The sequence below is a fragment of the Taudactylus pleione genome, unplaced genomic scaffold (assembly GCF_031769625.1).
Source record: "Taudactylus pleione unplaced genomic scaffold, aTauple2 ptg000244l, whole genome shotgun sequence".
In the NCBI taxonomy this organism is placed as follows: domain Eukaryota; kingdom Metazoa; phylum Chordata; class Amphibia; order Anura; family Myobatrachidae; genus Taudactylus; species Taudactylus pleione.
Window position 1 is genome coordinate 651,069 of NW_028284646.1, and position 16,938 is coordinate 668,006.

The window sequence follows — 16,938 nt, forward strand, 5'->3', positions numbered from 1 at the left end:
AATTTTTTAACAGGTAAACTATACGTTAAGAGAGTATGGGGCCTATTCATCATACCTAAAGTTTCTCTGGAGGTAATTAGATTTAGAACCCACATGGAGTTCTACCTAATTACCAGAGGAATTCATCATTCCTCCTCTCCATAACTATCTATTCCGAAAATCTGTCATTTTCGCGATGACAGCTTTTTGGGAAATAGATAGTTTTCCTTCTCTACACTAACTTACCGCAGCTGTAATCAGTGCTGCGCATGCGCTGTTACATCTGTAAAACCAGCACATGCGCAGCACTACCTACAGATGCGGTAAGTTTGTGTCCCCTGTCCGCTCACCTGCCCCCCCCTCCCCCCTCCGCTTATCCCCCCCCCCCCCGTCCAGCACTTGCTTGCCCACACAGCTCCAGCACTTGCTTGCCCACGCAGCAGGCTCCGGCTGCTATGCTGTCACATGTTCTCCTAGCAGAACACAGTACTGTTTAGAAAAAAAAATGTTCTGCTGGGAGAACACATGACAGCATAGCAGACGGAGCCAGAGGGGAGAGCAGAGCGCAGGAACGAGAAGCCGGGGGATCTGCTCAGCTGGAAGCAGGTAAGTGTTACTTACTATACGCCACCTCAAAGTGGCGTATGGTAACACCATCAAATTCCGAAAATACATAATTTTTGGAATTTGATGAATACCATTATTTCAATATCCCCATACTAATGTATGGGGAGTGTGGAAATTAACGCAGGGGGACTTAGTGATATCTCCTGTGCTAAGTGTGTTCATGAATTCTAAAATAACATTAATTAAGGAAAATGTCCTTAAAAACGTTATTTTAGTGTTGATGAATAGGCCCCTATGTATTAATTTTCACACTCATAATACAAGATTTTTCAGTTGTTGTTTATGCTGCATAGATCAAATGAGATGTTATATTTTGTAAAAAGTTTGTAGATTGTTGGAGCCATTCTTTCCATCATAGAAAAGTGTATTAACTGCTGTACTCAGAAGTATAAAAGCCATTTCAGAAGTATAAACAAGTGTATTAAACCTCATAACTGATTATTTAAAAGCCATAATCTGGGGCATTGTAAGACATGAGGGCTCTGGTTGTATTTCACTCTCTGAAAATACAGCGCATATGCAGAAGATACATGGCTCATGCACAAGAGGTAACAATATCTCTGGCACAACCATTATAGATATTACACTGGCCATAACATAAATATATTAATAACCAGACTTTTTGGTGCCCTGTGCCAGAGAGAGCATTGCTGCCCCCCACAATTTTTTAAATAGATAATGCACCTGAAAAAGGGCTATGGCTTCATGGGGAAGGGCCAGGGAAGAGATAGGGTTGGCAGGAGACGCTGGGGATGAAAGAAGAGGAAGCTACAAGTGACAATACTAATTCCTTCTCTAAAAAGGACTCCCAACATTCCAGGTTCCAGCCTAGCAGCAGATAGTGGTATCAGGTTTCAGGCAGAAGTGCATAAGCAGAGCAGGTAATATCACCGGCACTGGGTTAAAAATGGAGTCCAATCCTGGACCAGGGGGAAAGCAGCAATGGGAAAGCAGTTAATTTGTGGAAATTTGCAAATGCAAGATGAGTCTCAATAGCAACTAAACTGTGATTCACTGACAGGTTGCGTACTTACGCAATGACTGGATGCAAATAGTGGCACCTGGGTATAGTGACCTGGAAATCCAACCCTGGTAGTGAGCAGGGTTGGACGGACCCGCGTTATGGGGCAGGGTAAACAAGTGAACCAGGTCATCCAACCCGGGTTCCATTTACAGCATGGGAACAGCCGCATGACAGCACTTAGTGTTATCTCTAAGTGCTGGCAGAAAACATTGCACCAGTGTGCAGTGTAAATGGCTCGACCCAGGAATAACCCGGGTCGGAGTTGCAACATGAACAGGGTCTGGGTTGGGACTGGGATTTTCATGTATAAGGGGTTTTAGTGATTTGCAGCCGGACAGTGATCACAATTACTTCTAACACCTAGGTGCAAAACTCTGCTTTCAGTTGTGCAGGACTAATGGTGCATACACACTGGGCGATTAGGAAAGACAGTATGATTATGATATCGTAATCGTTCAGTCGTTCCTGTAACCCTATAGTGCCTACACTGAATAATCAGTCATTCAGTGTAGGCACCTTCATTCCTGAACATGGCCAATCTGTCGTTATCGACAGATTAGCCTGCATGTTCAGGTGATGGACAATGTCAGAACGACCAGCGGGAGTGCGCATGGCTGGTTGTTTCCGACATTGTAGTGCATGATTTGTGCACGATTACTGAGCGATTGCACGATTACGATGTCGTAATCGTGCAATCGCTTAGTATTATCGCCCAGTATGTAGAGTTATGAGCTGAAATTTCTAAACTTAATCATTTTATTCATATTTTAGATTTCTTTTGTATGTTTTCCTGCCTAATATTTCTAAAAACAATTGCACAGTTGAGAAATTTCTAATCACTAATGAAGATGTTTGAATGAATAATTATTGTTTTAGGTTTTTATTTGCTTGTTCAGTTAATGATTCACCTATGAGTTTACAGAGTTTAGAAATATAATGCTTATTAGCATTTTTCTCATTTACTCAGTGCTTAGTCATCAGACCTGTTAAACATAGGCTATGAGCAATATGAATGACCTTGTTTATGAATCCATCTGTTTCCTGCATTAGAAATACACAATTTTTTTAGCAGGTTTTTTTTTTCATTCTAGAGTTCACAGAACATAATATTTTAGTCGTCCACTGTAAATGATAACATTATTATTAAGGTATTTATTTGCTCACATTATTACTGAGCCCTTATAGCAAGCTTTTCTTTTTTCAAATAGTCTGTCCACTTTTGGGCAAGCCACCGTAGTCAAGTCTGTAGTATACGTGTGATGGTTCAGTGCGCTCTTACCATAAAACTATAGAAATTCTCAATGGTGATGGTGTTTTACAGTAAATATCCTAATGCCGCCTCTAAGTTACAGTGGTTGCCCTTTGCCACTCAGAAACTGAAAATAATAAATGATAAACATATAGGGCGCAAATAGGAACAATTGGTTAATTTATATAAAATAAAAGATGAAATAAGAACATATAAAATTGTTAAAGTCTGTACCTCTGTATTTAATATTGGTGCATTCCTCAGTACCAACCCTTACCTGAATCCTATGTCTATAAATGCTTACATGCTCACATTGCTGGATTACCGAATTCCTACAGAGCTCTATCAAATACTGAGCTGCGTCAGTATACTAAGTAGAGATGTGCAGGCCTGGTTCCCAGAGAACCGACAACCGAATTGTTGGGTTCCAAGTTGAACAGAGGCCCTGATTCAGAGCCAGACGCTCTGACAGAGCGCTCGCTCTGAATCAGGGCCATCCCTCCTACCTTTTGGAGCAGCCTCCTGGCTGCTCGCATAGCTGTGGGTGACCACCCACAGCTATAGCGAGTGGCCAAAATGATGGGCGCGATGGTCAAGACCATCGCGACCATTGGGCTTGCAACGAGACCCTTGCGGTAGGGTCTCACTGCCACAAGCCCAGGAGTGCTTTTGGCTCTATCAGAGCCAAAATCACTCCCACTGACATCACTAGTGATGTCAGTGGGGCCGGCCCCAGACGGTAGGCATTCCCATGGGAACGCCTCCATCTGGGCAGCCACGCCTACCAAAGGGGTCGTGCTGTCAATCACCATCGACAGCACACCCCCTTTGGTGCAAGACCCATAACGACGGCTTGGCCGTCGTTATTCAGGTCTCGCGCATGCGCACGACGGAGCCGGCTCCATCATGCGCACTTGGGCAACATCGACCCGCTTGTGAGCGCTCAGCGCTCGCGAGCGGGTCTGAATCAGGCCCAGAGTCCGGTATCACTTTTGGGTTCCGAGTCAAGCTAACTCCGGGCTTGGTTTCACAGTCAGCTCATAACTCAGTTTTAAAAACAGAACTCGGGTTTTGGATTGCATATAAACAGGTCCAAATTATGATTTTAGCTGTTTTCTTAAATGCAGATCCAAAGCCAAAATCAAAACATGAGGGTGGTTTTGCAAAACCAAAACAAGAAAATTAAACCAGCTCCAAAACCAAAAAATGGGGCTGCGCACATCTATACTACTAAGGTAAGTACTACAAAAGTTTGGGACGCTGAATCTGAAAAAACACATTCTCATCAAAACATTTCCAAATAGGGCTGCAACACTCTAACCCGCTACTGTTTTTCTAGTTTCATATCTTATCCAGATGTACTAAGCTCTAAAAAGTGATAAACGACCAGCCACTCAGCTCCCAACTGTCATGTTGCAGGCTGTGTTTGAAAAATGACAGTTGGGAGCTGATTGGCTGGTGGTTTATCACTCTCCAGTTTATCACTTTTCAGAGCTTAGTAAATTTGGCCAAGCAATAATGATAACTTATAGCAAATGCGAGAAAGAAGTTACTACCAAATAAAACTTTGATTTCACATGGGGGAAGCATTTTGCCAGTACTTGTACCACTGCACTATATGTTTTGTTCACCATCTCAGTATAGTTCAATAGATTTAAAGTAAATCAAATCTATATTTAAACTTCATTTTATTTTTATTTTATTATTTAATTTATTTTTAAATTAAAGTGATTGAAGTGCGAAAGCTCAAACATGTGCTTACATGCAGAGACTGGCCATATGAAGTAGTAACTTAAAAGGCCATATTGCCAGCATTGCTAGTCATAGCTTACATGCAGGTAATAAGAGATTGTTTCTCACAGTAATAGTAAAATCATATTCATCAATGGAAGAATAGACTTACCGTATATACTCGAGTATAAGCCGAGTTTTTCAGCACATTTTTTGTGCTGAAAAAGCACCCCCTCGGCTTATACTTGAGTCATGCCCGCATGGTACGCTGCTGAGTAGCGTACCATGCGGGCCGCGGTGCAGGCTGTGTCACTGTGACACAGCCTGCACCGTGTGTGTAGCGCTGACCGGACGGAGTTTGGTCTGCACTAAACACTGCCAAACACACAGCCGCCGGAGCTGGCAGCTAAGTGTTTGGTATAATCAGCAGCCGCTGAGAGTCTGTCAGACTCTCAGCGGCTACTGCTGCTCCCACTGCGGGAGCCATCTTCCGGCTCCTGCAGTGGGTAATGGGAGAGACGTCGTCATGACGACGTCTCTCCCATTATGCAAAGCGGCGGAGGAGCCTGTAGCAGCGTCGGGACAAGGAGCGGGGTTACAGGTAAGTGTTTTTTTTTTTTTACATTTCTTTCTACTGGGGGGGTACTACCAGGGGGGGGATATCGCTACTGGGGGCACTACCAGAGGGGGGGATTAATAATGGGGGAACTACCAGGGGGGGATGTTGCTACTGGGGGCACTACCAGGGAGGGGGGGAATACTGGGGGCACTACCAGGGGGGATGTTGCTACTAGGGGCACTACCAGGGGGGATATTGCTACTGGGGGCACTACCAGGGGGGGATATTGCTACTGGGGGCACTACCAGGGGGGGATTAATACTGGGGGCACTACCAGGGGGGGATATTGCTACTGGGGCACTACCAGGGGGGTATTACTACTGGGGGCACTACCAGGGGGGGATATTACTACTGGGGGCACTACCAGGGGGGATATTACTACTGGGGACAGTACCAGGGGGGGATTACTACCAGTAGCTGCTGCATTTCCCACCCTAGGCTTATACTCGAGTCAATAAGTTTTCCCAGTTTTTCGTGGTAAAATTAGGTACCTCGGCTTATATTCGGGTCGACTTATACTCGAGTATATACGGTATTTTTAATATTTAGCTTAATTTTTATCAAAGTTTTTGAGATCCAGGGGTAGATTTACTAAAGCTTCTAAAAATGAAAAGTGGTGCTGTTACCCATAGCAACACTTTCTAGGGTGCAGTAGGGAAACGATAACTAGGGTCTGATTGGTTGCTATGCTATAAAACCACTTTTATTTTTAGAAGCTTTTGTAAATTTACCCCCACTCTTCTCCAGGCCAAGAGCATATTTCCAGAATCCATGGAATTTAGCCATGTCATAATCTACTTTCAAAATCTTATTGAAATCCACCCTCATTACCTTTCCTTTCTGTAGGGCAACAGTGTCAGCAATTCAAACAGTTCCTTTGTGTAGAACTTCCATGTGTGACTGGAAATAGTTAATTGGGAATGTTTGATGTTTTGATATCAGAGTTGAATAGAAGGAAACACGTCTGTTAGTGCACTGGAAATTCCTCAGCTATGCATTTCATACATGCGACAACAGAATTTACGCACTCGCCCAGTGGCAAATTGGGGGAAAGAAAATTCTGGATGCAGGATGGTTGCTAGATATGAAGCTATTATATAAGCAGAACCCAACAACATGTACAGTCAGGTGCATAAATATTGGGACATTGACAGAATTTTCATATTTTGGCTTCTATTCACCACCACAATGGCTTTGCAATGAAACAAACAAGATGTGCTTTAACTGCAGACTTTCAGATTTAATTTGAGGGTAATTACATCCAAATCAGGTGAACGGTGTAGGAATTACAATGGTTTCTATATGTGCCTCCCACTTTTTTAAGGGGCCAAAAGTAATGAGACAAACTAAACAATCCTAAATCTAACTTTCACTTTTTAATACTTTGTTGCAAATCCTTTGCAGGCAATTACAGCCTGAAGTCTGGAATGCATAGACATCACCGGACGCTGGGTTTCATTCCTGGTGATGCTCTGCCAGGCCTCTACTGCAAATGTCTTCAGTTCCTGCAAGTTCTTGGGGCATTTTCCCTTCAGTTTTGTCTTCATCAAGTGAAATGCATGCTCAATCGGATTCAGGTCAGGGGATTGACTTGGCCATTGCATAACATTCCTCTTTTTAGCCTTAAAAAACTCTTTGGTTGCTTTTGCAGTATGCTTCGGGTTATTGTCCATCTGCACTGTGAAGCGCCGTCCAATGAGTTCTGAAGCATTTGACTGAATATGAGCATATAATATTGCCCGAAACACTTCAGAATTCATTCTGCTGCTTTTGTCAGCAGTCACATCAATAAATACAAGGGAACCAGTTCCATTGGCAGCCATACATGCCCACGCCATGACACAACCACCACAATGCTTCACTGATGAGGTGGTACGTTTTGGATCATGAGCACTTCCTTTCCTTCTCCATACTCTTCTCTTCCCATCACTCTGGTACAAGTTGATCTTTGTCTCATCTGTCCATAGGATGTTGTTCCAGAACTGTAATGGCTTTTGTAGATGTTGTTTGGCAAACTCTAATTTGGTCTTCCTGTTTTTGAGGCTCATCAATGGTTTACAACTTGTGGTGAACCCTCTATATTCACTGTTGTGACGTTTTCTCTTGATTGCTGACTTGAGACATATACACCTACCTCCTGGAGAGTGTTCTTGATTTGGTCAACTGTTGTGAAGGGGTTTTTCTTCACCAGGGAAATAATTCTTTTGTCATCCACCACAGATGTTTTGGTCTTCCGGGTCTTTTGGTGTTGCTGAGCTCTCTGGTGCGTTCTTTCTTTTTAAGAATGTTCCAAACAGTTGATTTGGCCACACCTAATGTTTTTGCTATCTCTCTGATGGGTTTGTTTTGATTTTTCAGCCTAATGATGGCTTGCTTCACTGATAGTGACAGCTCTTTGGATCTCATATTGAGAGTCGACAGCAACTGATTCCAAATGCAAATGTCACACCTAGAATCAACTCCAGACCTTTTACCTGCTTAATTGATAATGAAATAAGGAGGGAATAGCCCACACCTGTCCATGAAATAGCTTTTGAGTTGATAGTCCCATTACTTTGGGCCCCTTAAAAAGTGGAGGCACATATAGAAACTGTTGTAATTCCTACACCGTTCACCTGATTTGGATGTAATTACCCTCAAATTAAATCTGAAAGACTGCAGTTAAAACACATCTTGTTTGTTTAATTTCAAAGCCATTGTGGTGGTGAATAGAGGCCAAAATATGAAATTTCTGTCAATGTCCCAATATTTATGCACCTGACTGTATCTTCCCTCAGTATGGCTCTTCCCGTTATTATAAATTACTCTTTACAATCTCAGGTTGTTTCTTTGTAAGATGCAATCTCCAACATAGGGTTGGATGCATGCAGTATGTCTAATGATCTGTAACATAACATAACATAAACAGAGGTCGACAAAGGGTATACAACTGGTGCTACATTCTCTTTCAATCCTTCTGTCGTTATTAGTATATAGTTTCATGAGCGAATGACTGCCACAGAAGCTATAACAGTCTCTTCTTACAGTTAGGAAATGTATGTGTTAATGCAGCCAGTGAAGACAGCAGAAAATTACTTCCTGCTTTATTTGAGAGTGTTCAATACACGATGTGGGAGATCCACAGTGTCAGCCTAATGTTGCACATGAATGCCAAGAAGTAATGAAAAGTGAAACTGGGTATCCTGCAATCCATGGACAAAGCTACAATATAGTTATATTTTTAATAAATAATGTGCATCTACATTTTCAAATGACATAAATGAGTTCTGTTGTTATTTTTACTATTATCACTTAGAGATGTACACATCGGTTTTGCTGAAAACCAAACACACCTGGACTTTGGGGTTCTGAGTAGAGCCAAGTCCCGGCTGGGGTCTTCTGTAAGTTTGGAACACGGATTTAATAACTGAAACTTGGGTTTTGGATTTTATGTACAGTAAACGGGTCCAAATTACATGATTTTAGCTATTTTTTTTATAAATTTTAAAGAAATACAAATCTAAAACCAAAACAGAAAAGAACAAAAACAATTGAGGGTGGTTTTGTCAAAACCAAAACACGGGAGTCTGCTCACATCTCTGTAATCACTTGATGAGTGTAATAGTTTATATTGCACTTTTCCCTATTGCTCACATAGTTAATGACAAAAAAAATATCTAACCAATAAAGTATAAAATACAAGGTTTTTGTAAACTATGAGTGATGCAGGTTTATAGATTTGACAAGTGCTAACTTATCTGCTACTTTGTTGGCAGACATCACCAGATGCATGTGTAAAACTTGGGATAAATATATACATGGTGCAAGCCTGCTCTAACATGCCTGCTTAACCTCCGTCTAGTTGTATAGGTCTCATAAAAAGGGAAAATGATCATCTCATTGTTTTTGTTCCTATATTTTTTGTGCTCTAATTACTTCTTTAGGCAATCTTACATGTATAAGTTTTGTATAAGGCATTGCAATATTTAGAGAAATTATATTATTTAGGTTACAGTTTTATATATTACTATGCAAGAAGTCGTTCTTGCGTGTCCAGTAATTGCTATATGATTGTAGAGATTTGCGCTGACTCTCGTGTTTTGGTTTTGGGTCTGTATCTCTTTCATGTTTTGGATCTGGATTTGGTTTTGCCAAAACCACCCTTGCATGTTTTGATTTTAGATTGGATTTGTATGTTTTTCTAAAAATCATAAAAACTTCTAAAATCACATAATGTGGGCCTGTTTTTGTTCCTACAGTATTATTAACTTCAATAACATTAATTTCCAGTCCGCTTTTACCAGCTCACAGTACTGATTTCATCCAGTTAAGGCCAAAAGTTGCCAAAAGGCTGAGTTAGCTGGCTGACTAAGCTAAACGACAGCAGTGGGTGTCACAAACATGTGGAAGTTCAGCTTCCAACATGACACATATAGGCAACAGAGTGGCAGACAGTATGGAAGTTTAATAAACTAAACAGTACTTATATTTGTGTTATGGATACACACTGGGGTATGGCCTGCGGCGTCACAGTGCTTGTGTTATGGGTACACACTGGGGTATGGCCTGCGGCGTCACAGTGCTTGTGTTATGGGTACACACTGGGGTATGGCCTGCGGCGTCACAGTGCTTGTGTTATGGGTACACACTGGGGTACAGCTCACAAAAAAATGTATAACTTAATAACTTTTTTTTTTTTTTAACACTGGACATGTGCATCGTCAGCACTGGAGCAAATGGACACCGGACAGGTGCTTTGGCAGCACTGAAGGAGATGGAAACCGTACAGGTGCGTCAGCAGCACAGGAGCGGATGTACACAGCACAGCACAGTACTGAGCACAGGAGGAGCCAGTGGAGTGTATGGACAGCAGCACAGCCGACATGAAAAAAACCTATAATAATGGTGCTATAACCACTATTATAGGTTTTTTTTCATAAAAGTACCAACCAAGAGACTGATTTTTTGAGGCTGCTCGTAGGTATCTACTGCAATCTTCTTGTTATATTGTTTGTGTGTATAGATCTATACACACTTCCTCAAGTGCCCACATATGCGCCAACTATACCCGTATTTTCTTTCAGCAGCACAGCCGAGCAGCATGGAGCAGCCACAAGCAGCAGCAGCACAGCCAGCCGGCCAAGGAGAGGAGAGTGCACAGCAGCGTGGACTACACAGTCAGCAACGGGCACCGGATTCACCGCCGCAGGGACTTATAAAGAAATCCAAAGTATCAGATGCCAGCTGATGACATTTTGCCTCAATGTGAAGCCCAAAATTGGCATGGAGAGCCATTTGGCGGGTCCAGATCCCCTCGGATCGGATAAGTTTGGGTGAGCTCAGATCTCAGAGGTCCGATCCCGCTCATCTCTATATGATTGTTCATGTATGATGTTACAGTACTCATTCCAGTATCAGAAAGATAAGTGACTTCACTAGATAAAAGCAAAATTTGCTTCATTCTGCCTGTGGCTGCAAAAACTTTGCATCTTTTGTCAGTAGTAATTTATCATTAAGTCTTCCCAGTTTGACCCCAACCACACCATACACAAAAACTAATTAATTGTCATCTATCAACTTTATTTGTAGTATAAAACAGCTTTAAATGCTAATTTAAAAACTTGGAGATGGTGAAGCAAAAGCAGAACTCAAAGAATTTACCATCAAACTTTGCACCTTTATGAAACTTCCTGCATTTCCTCAAAACTCTTCTAATCTGTAAGCTCCAATAACTAGGGTTCTTAACGAATATGCCCCCACTTTGTCTTTGAGATTTCACAATGGGCCTAATTAAGAGTTGCAACATATCCCTCCACTATTTCCAGTCACAGATGCAGCATGACTAATATAGGAGCTTACTCCTACCATATACTGGGTACAGGAGATCCGTATGCCCCTTGGCATCAGCACGACCCAGAATAGGATGCAGTGCTGGCTACACATCCATGGAACTCACAGGATTCTCCCAAAGATGGTTCACTGCCATGTGTATGACCAATGAAAAACCCAGAAACACTCATTTCACATTTGTGGTGGAATATATCTAGCACAGCATTTTGGATACAATGCATCCCACCACTGATAGCATGCCTATCGGCATTAATAACGCTGGTATACATGTACAATTGCAAATAAAATTGCAAAGGACAGCTCTATCAAAAAGAGCTGTCCTTTGGGAGGAGAGAATCCCGTATTCATCGGTTTATTGGTGTTTATTGAGCTCTTCAATTATTTGAAATGTTCACTTCATATTTATATAAAATCATATTTTTATTATGATCTATTATACCTGAGTTCATTTGTCAGTCTTTTTAGAATTAGTGCTGCCCCTTTATTTTACTTTTCTCCCTAAAATTTGCTACATGCGGCTGCATATGTAGCTTCCATTCCAATATAGGCTTGTACAACTACTGTATACTCACAAAATAGGCTATACGAATCTTTATCCTGTTTCCATCACGATAGAAAAGATGTTTCATTTTGGCATTACAGAAATATTAATGTAAATAAAAATGGTTTAATTTAGTGAATTGATAGACTGCCCACCCACATGATAATCTCATTTAAGATGCATGCTTTTGTTTTATTTAAAGTACATGCACATTATACATCATTTTCAAGAGAAGTAATCAATATAATGTCCCTTGCAATTGTGCAGTATATTAATTGACAAGTAACCTGTTCAGACTGTATATGTAGCTTGACTAGCCTTACTGGTTTCTAGAGAATACTGTAAACAGTCTGCTTCTTGTGTACCAGCTATCTTCACTGTGTTTATATAGATTATCATCAATGCATGTTTGGTACGCACAATGATAATTAGATAGGAAATACCCAGGAGTCTGAAAGAATGGGAATGTTGCCTGTTTTGTACCAGTTCTTGTATTTCCAACAATATCACCTATACAATTTAACTGCAATTTAATCTATGTAGACCCAACATGGCCATGGAAATGTATCATTTTGATACCATAAGTACATTTAATCTTACCTTTCTTGCTTCTTTGATCATCTTTCTGACCATTTCTTTGATGGTGAGTGGATGTCCTCTTGGAGGATGGAAATACAGATTTATGTCAGTAGCACCTGTATGTCCTGGTGCCACATAGGGCCACCCTAGGTCAAGATTTGGTGCCTCCACATCAGATTCTATTGGCCAATAAGTCCCAGATGATGAGTTATCGTCTGTTGATTCACCCTGTGTATTGTCCACATTCTCTACTGGCTTGTGGATGTTGTTTGTAATATAGTTGATTTCATCTGCTGCAAGAAATTCTGTAACTCTTTCCTTAGCAAGAAATTCCTGATAGGAAGTAATTCCACCCTCTATTAGTGCATCAATGGCCACACGGTACCACTCTTTGTAGTGAGGTTCTATATAATTTTCAGATTTACCTTCATCATGCAAAGATGAAAGCAATGAAAGTGTCTCCACCATTGCAGACATTTTAAGAAATCAACCTAAGAAAAACATAGAAAATTAACAATTAGCACATAATAAATAATAAATAGTTGTTTAGCCAGTATAATATGCACTGCAGCTGCCTTTCATCCACAACTTCTCAAAAATGCAAACAAGCTCCATGTTTCCAAATTGTAAGCGTGTGGCAGCAGGACTAAAAGCTAAACTGGATGTTTGTTTATCATATCCTTTAGTATATTTGTTTTACTATTAGGTTGTTTTCAGTAACTGTACATGTGTATTTGTAATCACTTCCAATCTGAAATGTGATCCAAAGTGTTTTTCTATTACTTGGCAGGCATGAAGCGTCCGGTCACGACTACTTGAACTTCACTAGTTCAGCAAATTCTCAACAGTAATGGTACATTAGGTTATGGTATAGTTAAAAGAAAAAAACTGAAACCAGGGTAATCTTTTTTATGCTCACAACTAAAGTGCGTGGGTGATATATAGGCATTCCTGCTGTTGATCTCACCCAGTATTTTATCACACTGTTATCATTTAAGTCAATGATAGCAGCTGCAGTACGCACTGCACCAAATCAAGGCATTGTAAATGATGGCCCAGATGGTCAGTGCTGGTGCTACAGTTGCTATGTTTTTGTAAAATAACGATAAGAACAGTATCTGCAGACTTGTTCACTATGTAATAACTATATTATGTGTAAGGGTTATATACAGCATTTCATTTGCAGACACACTCTGATTAAAAATGATAGCATACAATAGGTATTATAAAGCTGTAGGCTAGGGTGAGGCCCTCTAAAAAACATACAGTAGTGTCAGGAACCTGTTAGACATGCTTTAGGAATATCATTTTTATATAAACTGACAGGGCCAGAATAGTTTTGCCCAAGACACTGTGTGGGTATAGAGTTGGCGGAGATGATCTTATGACAATTTCTCTGGCACCTCATGTCCTCCAGCATTACAAACTGTTCCATGACACCCACATAGGTGAACAGGACTGTCTATAATATTACTGTACTGGCCACTTTTCGTGTTTTGTGTTTTGGTTTTGGATCTGGATCTTTCTTCGTGTTTTGGATCTGGATTGGTTTTGCCAAAACCACCCTTCCGTGTTTTGGGTTCTGGGTTTTGTGTTTTGGATCTGTATTTTTTTTAAAAAAAGCATAAAAACAGCTAAAATCACAGAATTTGTTGGTTTTTCTGCTCCTATGCTATTATTAACCTCAATAACCTTAATTTCCACTCATTTCCAGTCTATTCTGAACACCTCACAATAGTGTTTTTATGTCCAAAAGGTTGCACCGAGGTAGCTGGATGACTATGCTAAGCGACACGAGTGGGCGGCACAAACACGTGACCCATCTAGGAGTGACACTGCAGTGGCAGACAGGATGGCAGTTAGAAAAACTAGGCCCCAAACTGTACATAATGCACAGAAAAAAAAAGGTGCAAGATGGAATTGTCCTTGGGCCCTCCCACCCACCCTTATGTTGTATAAACAGGACATGCACACTTTAACAAATCAATCATTTTAGCGCCAGGGTCTGCCACACAACTGTGGCTGAAATGATTGGTTCGTTTGGGCCCCCACAAAACAAGCTGGCAATTAATGTGTCCCTGCACAAACTGGCTCTACGGAGGCAAGATGTCATCCTCATCCTCCTCATCCACCGATTCCTCACCCTCTTCAGTGTGTACATCCTCATCCTCACAAAGTATTAACTCGTCCCCACTTGAATCCACCACCACAGGTCCCTCTGTACCTTCTGGAGGCTGGTCTCCCTGGAAGAGCTGATAATTCATTTTGATGAACATCATCTTCTCCACATTCTGTGGAAGCAACCTCCTACGCCTTTCGCTGACAAGGTTCCCGGCTGCACTAAACACTCTTTCGGAGTACACACTGGAAGGGGGGCAACTCAGGTAAAATAGAGCCAGTTTGTACAGGGGCCTCCAAATTGCCTCTTTTTCCTGCCAGTACAGGTATGGACTGTCTGACATGCCTACTTGGATGCTGTCACCGATGTAATCCTCCACCATTCTGTCAATGGTGACAGTATCATATGCAGAGACAGTAGACATGTCAGAAATTGTTGCCAGGTCCTTCAGTCCGGACCAGATGTCCAAACTTGGTCCTGCCTGCCCTGCATCACCGCCAGCAGGTTGCTTAGGATACCTAAGTTTTTTCCTGGCAGCCCCAGTTGCAGGAGAAAATGAAGAAGGAGCCGTTGACGTGTCACGTTCCGCTTCAGCTGACAGTGTGTTCACCAGCAGGTCTTTGCACCTCTGCAGGCTTGTGTCGGCCAGAAAGAGAGAAACCACATAGGCTTTAAACCAAGGATCAAGCACGGTGGCCAAAATGTAGTGGTCTGATTTCAACAGATTGACCACCCTGGAATCCTGGCAAAGCGAATGAAGGGCTTCATCCACAAGTCCCACATGCCGAGCGGAATCGCTCCGTCTTAGCTCCTCCTTCACTTTCTCCTGCTGCTTCTGCAAAAGCCTGATGAGGGGAATGACCTGACTCAAGCTGGCAGTGTCTGAACTGACTTCATGTGTGGCAAGTTCGAAGGGCTGGAGAACCTTGCACAACACGGAAATCATTCTCCACTGCGCTTGAGTCAGGTGCATACCCCCTCCTTTGCCTATGTCATAGGTGGATGTATAGGCTTGTATGGCCTTTTGCTGCTCCTCCATCCTCTGAAGCATATAGAGGGTTTAGTTCCACCGCGTCACAACCTCTTGCTTCAGGTGATGGCGGGGCAGGTTCAAGAGTGTTTGCTGGCGCTCCAGTCTTCGGCATGCAGTTGCTGAATGGCGAAAGTGGGCAGAAATTTTTCGGGCCACCCAAAGCGTCTCCTGCACGCCCCTGTCGCTTTTCAGAAAATTCTGCACCACCAAGTTTATTGTGTGAGCAAAACATGGGACGTGCTGGAATTTGCCCAGATGTAATGCCCGCACAATATTTGTGGCGTTGTCAGATATCACAAATCCCCAGGAGAGTCTAAGTGGGGTAAGCCACTGGGCGATGATTTCCCTCAGTTTCTCTAAGAGGTTGTCGGTGGTGTGCCTCTTACTGAAACCGGTGATACACAGCGTAGCCTGCCTTGTAACGAGCTGGCGTTTCTGAGATGCTGCTACTGGTGATGCTGCTGCTGTTGCTGCGTAAGGTGATACATCTACCCAGTGGGCTGTCACAGTCATATAGTCCTTAGTCTGCCCTGTTCCATTTGTCCACATGTCCGTGGTTAAGTGGACATTGTGTACAACGGCATTTTTCAGGACACTGAGGACACTTTTTCTGACGTTTCTGTACAGCCTCGGTATCGCCTTCCTAGTGAAGTGGAATCTAGACGGGATTTGGAACCGGGGACACACTACCTCCATCAATTGTCTAAATCCCACTGCACTAATGGCGGATACCGTACGCACGTCTAACACCAACATAGCAGTCAAGGCCTCAGTTATACGTTTTGCTTCAGGATGACTGCTGTCGTACTTCATCCTCCTCGCTAAGGACTGTTGGAGGGTCAATTGTTTAGTAAAAGTAGTGGTGTTCCTACGTCCTCTCTGGGATGATGGATGACTCCCAGCAGCAGCAACAGCAGTAGGAGTAGCAATGCAGGATCCTCCGGAGGAATCCCGGATAGGAGAGTCAGTCATGCCAGTGACATGGCCTGCAGGACTACTTCCGATCCTGACTAAGGAGGAAATTGACGAGGAGGGAGTTGACGGTGTGGTTTGCAGGCGCTTGGATACAACAGGACAACGGGATTTAGGTGTCCCTGGACTGCTTACGGTCTTAGCCAAAGTTTCTGAACTTGACAGTAACTTTTTATGAACGCGCTGCAGGTGCCGTATAAGGGAGGATGTTCCTAGGTGGTTGACATCCCTACCCCTACTTATTTCACCTTTACATATGGTACATATGGCAAGACAGTTGTTGTCCGGGATTTGGATAGAAATATTGCCAGACCAAAGAGGTGGAATGTTTGGTCTTCTGCCCAGGCATGACCATGATGGGCTTTTTCATCCCACGGACAACAGCTGTCTCCCCCGGAGCCTGATTTAAACAAACCACATCACCATCAGAATCCTCCTCGCCAACTTCCTTCTCAGCACCAGCTACACCAGTATCCTCATCCTGTTGTACTTCAACAGTGACATCTTCAATTTGCATATCAGCAAGTGGACTGTGGGTGCTCCTTTCAGCACTTGCAGGGGGCGTGCAAATGGTGGAAAGAGCCACCTCTTCCCGTCCAGTGCTGGGAAGGTCAGGCATCGCAACCACCACCACAC

The 16,938-nt window shown here is 42.5% G+C and overlaps 1 protein-coding gene across 2 annotated transcripts in view; it reads right to left on the bottom strand.

Annotated features, from left to right (window-relative positions):
* The window catches only part of SACK1B (scaffolding CK1 anchoring protein B), a 72,650-nt gene that overhangs the window by 39,581 nt on the left and 16,131 nt on the right, over nucleotides 1-16,938 (bottom strand). For both annotated transcript variants that reach the window (XM_088479746.1, XM_088479745.1), the window contains exon 2: nucleotides 12,200-12,669. In XM_088479746.1, coding sequence (XP_088335872.1) covers nucleotides 12,200-12,655 — 456 coding nt within the window. In that variant the 5' untranslated portion in view covers nucleotides 12,656-12,669. The remainder of the gene's footprint in view (nucleotides 1-12,199; nucleotides 12,670-16,938) is intronic.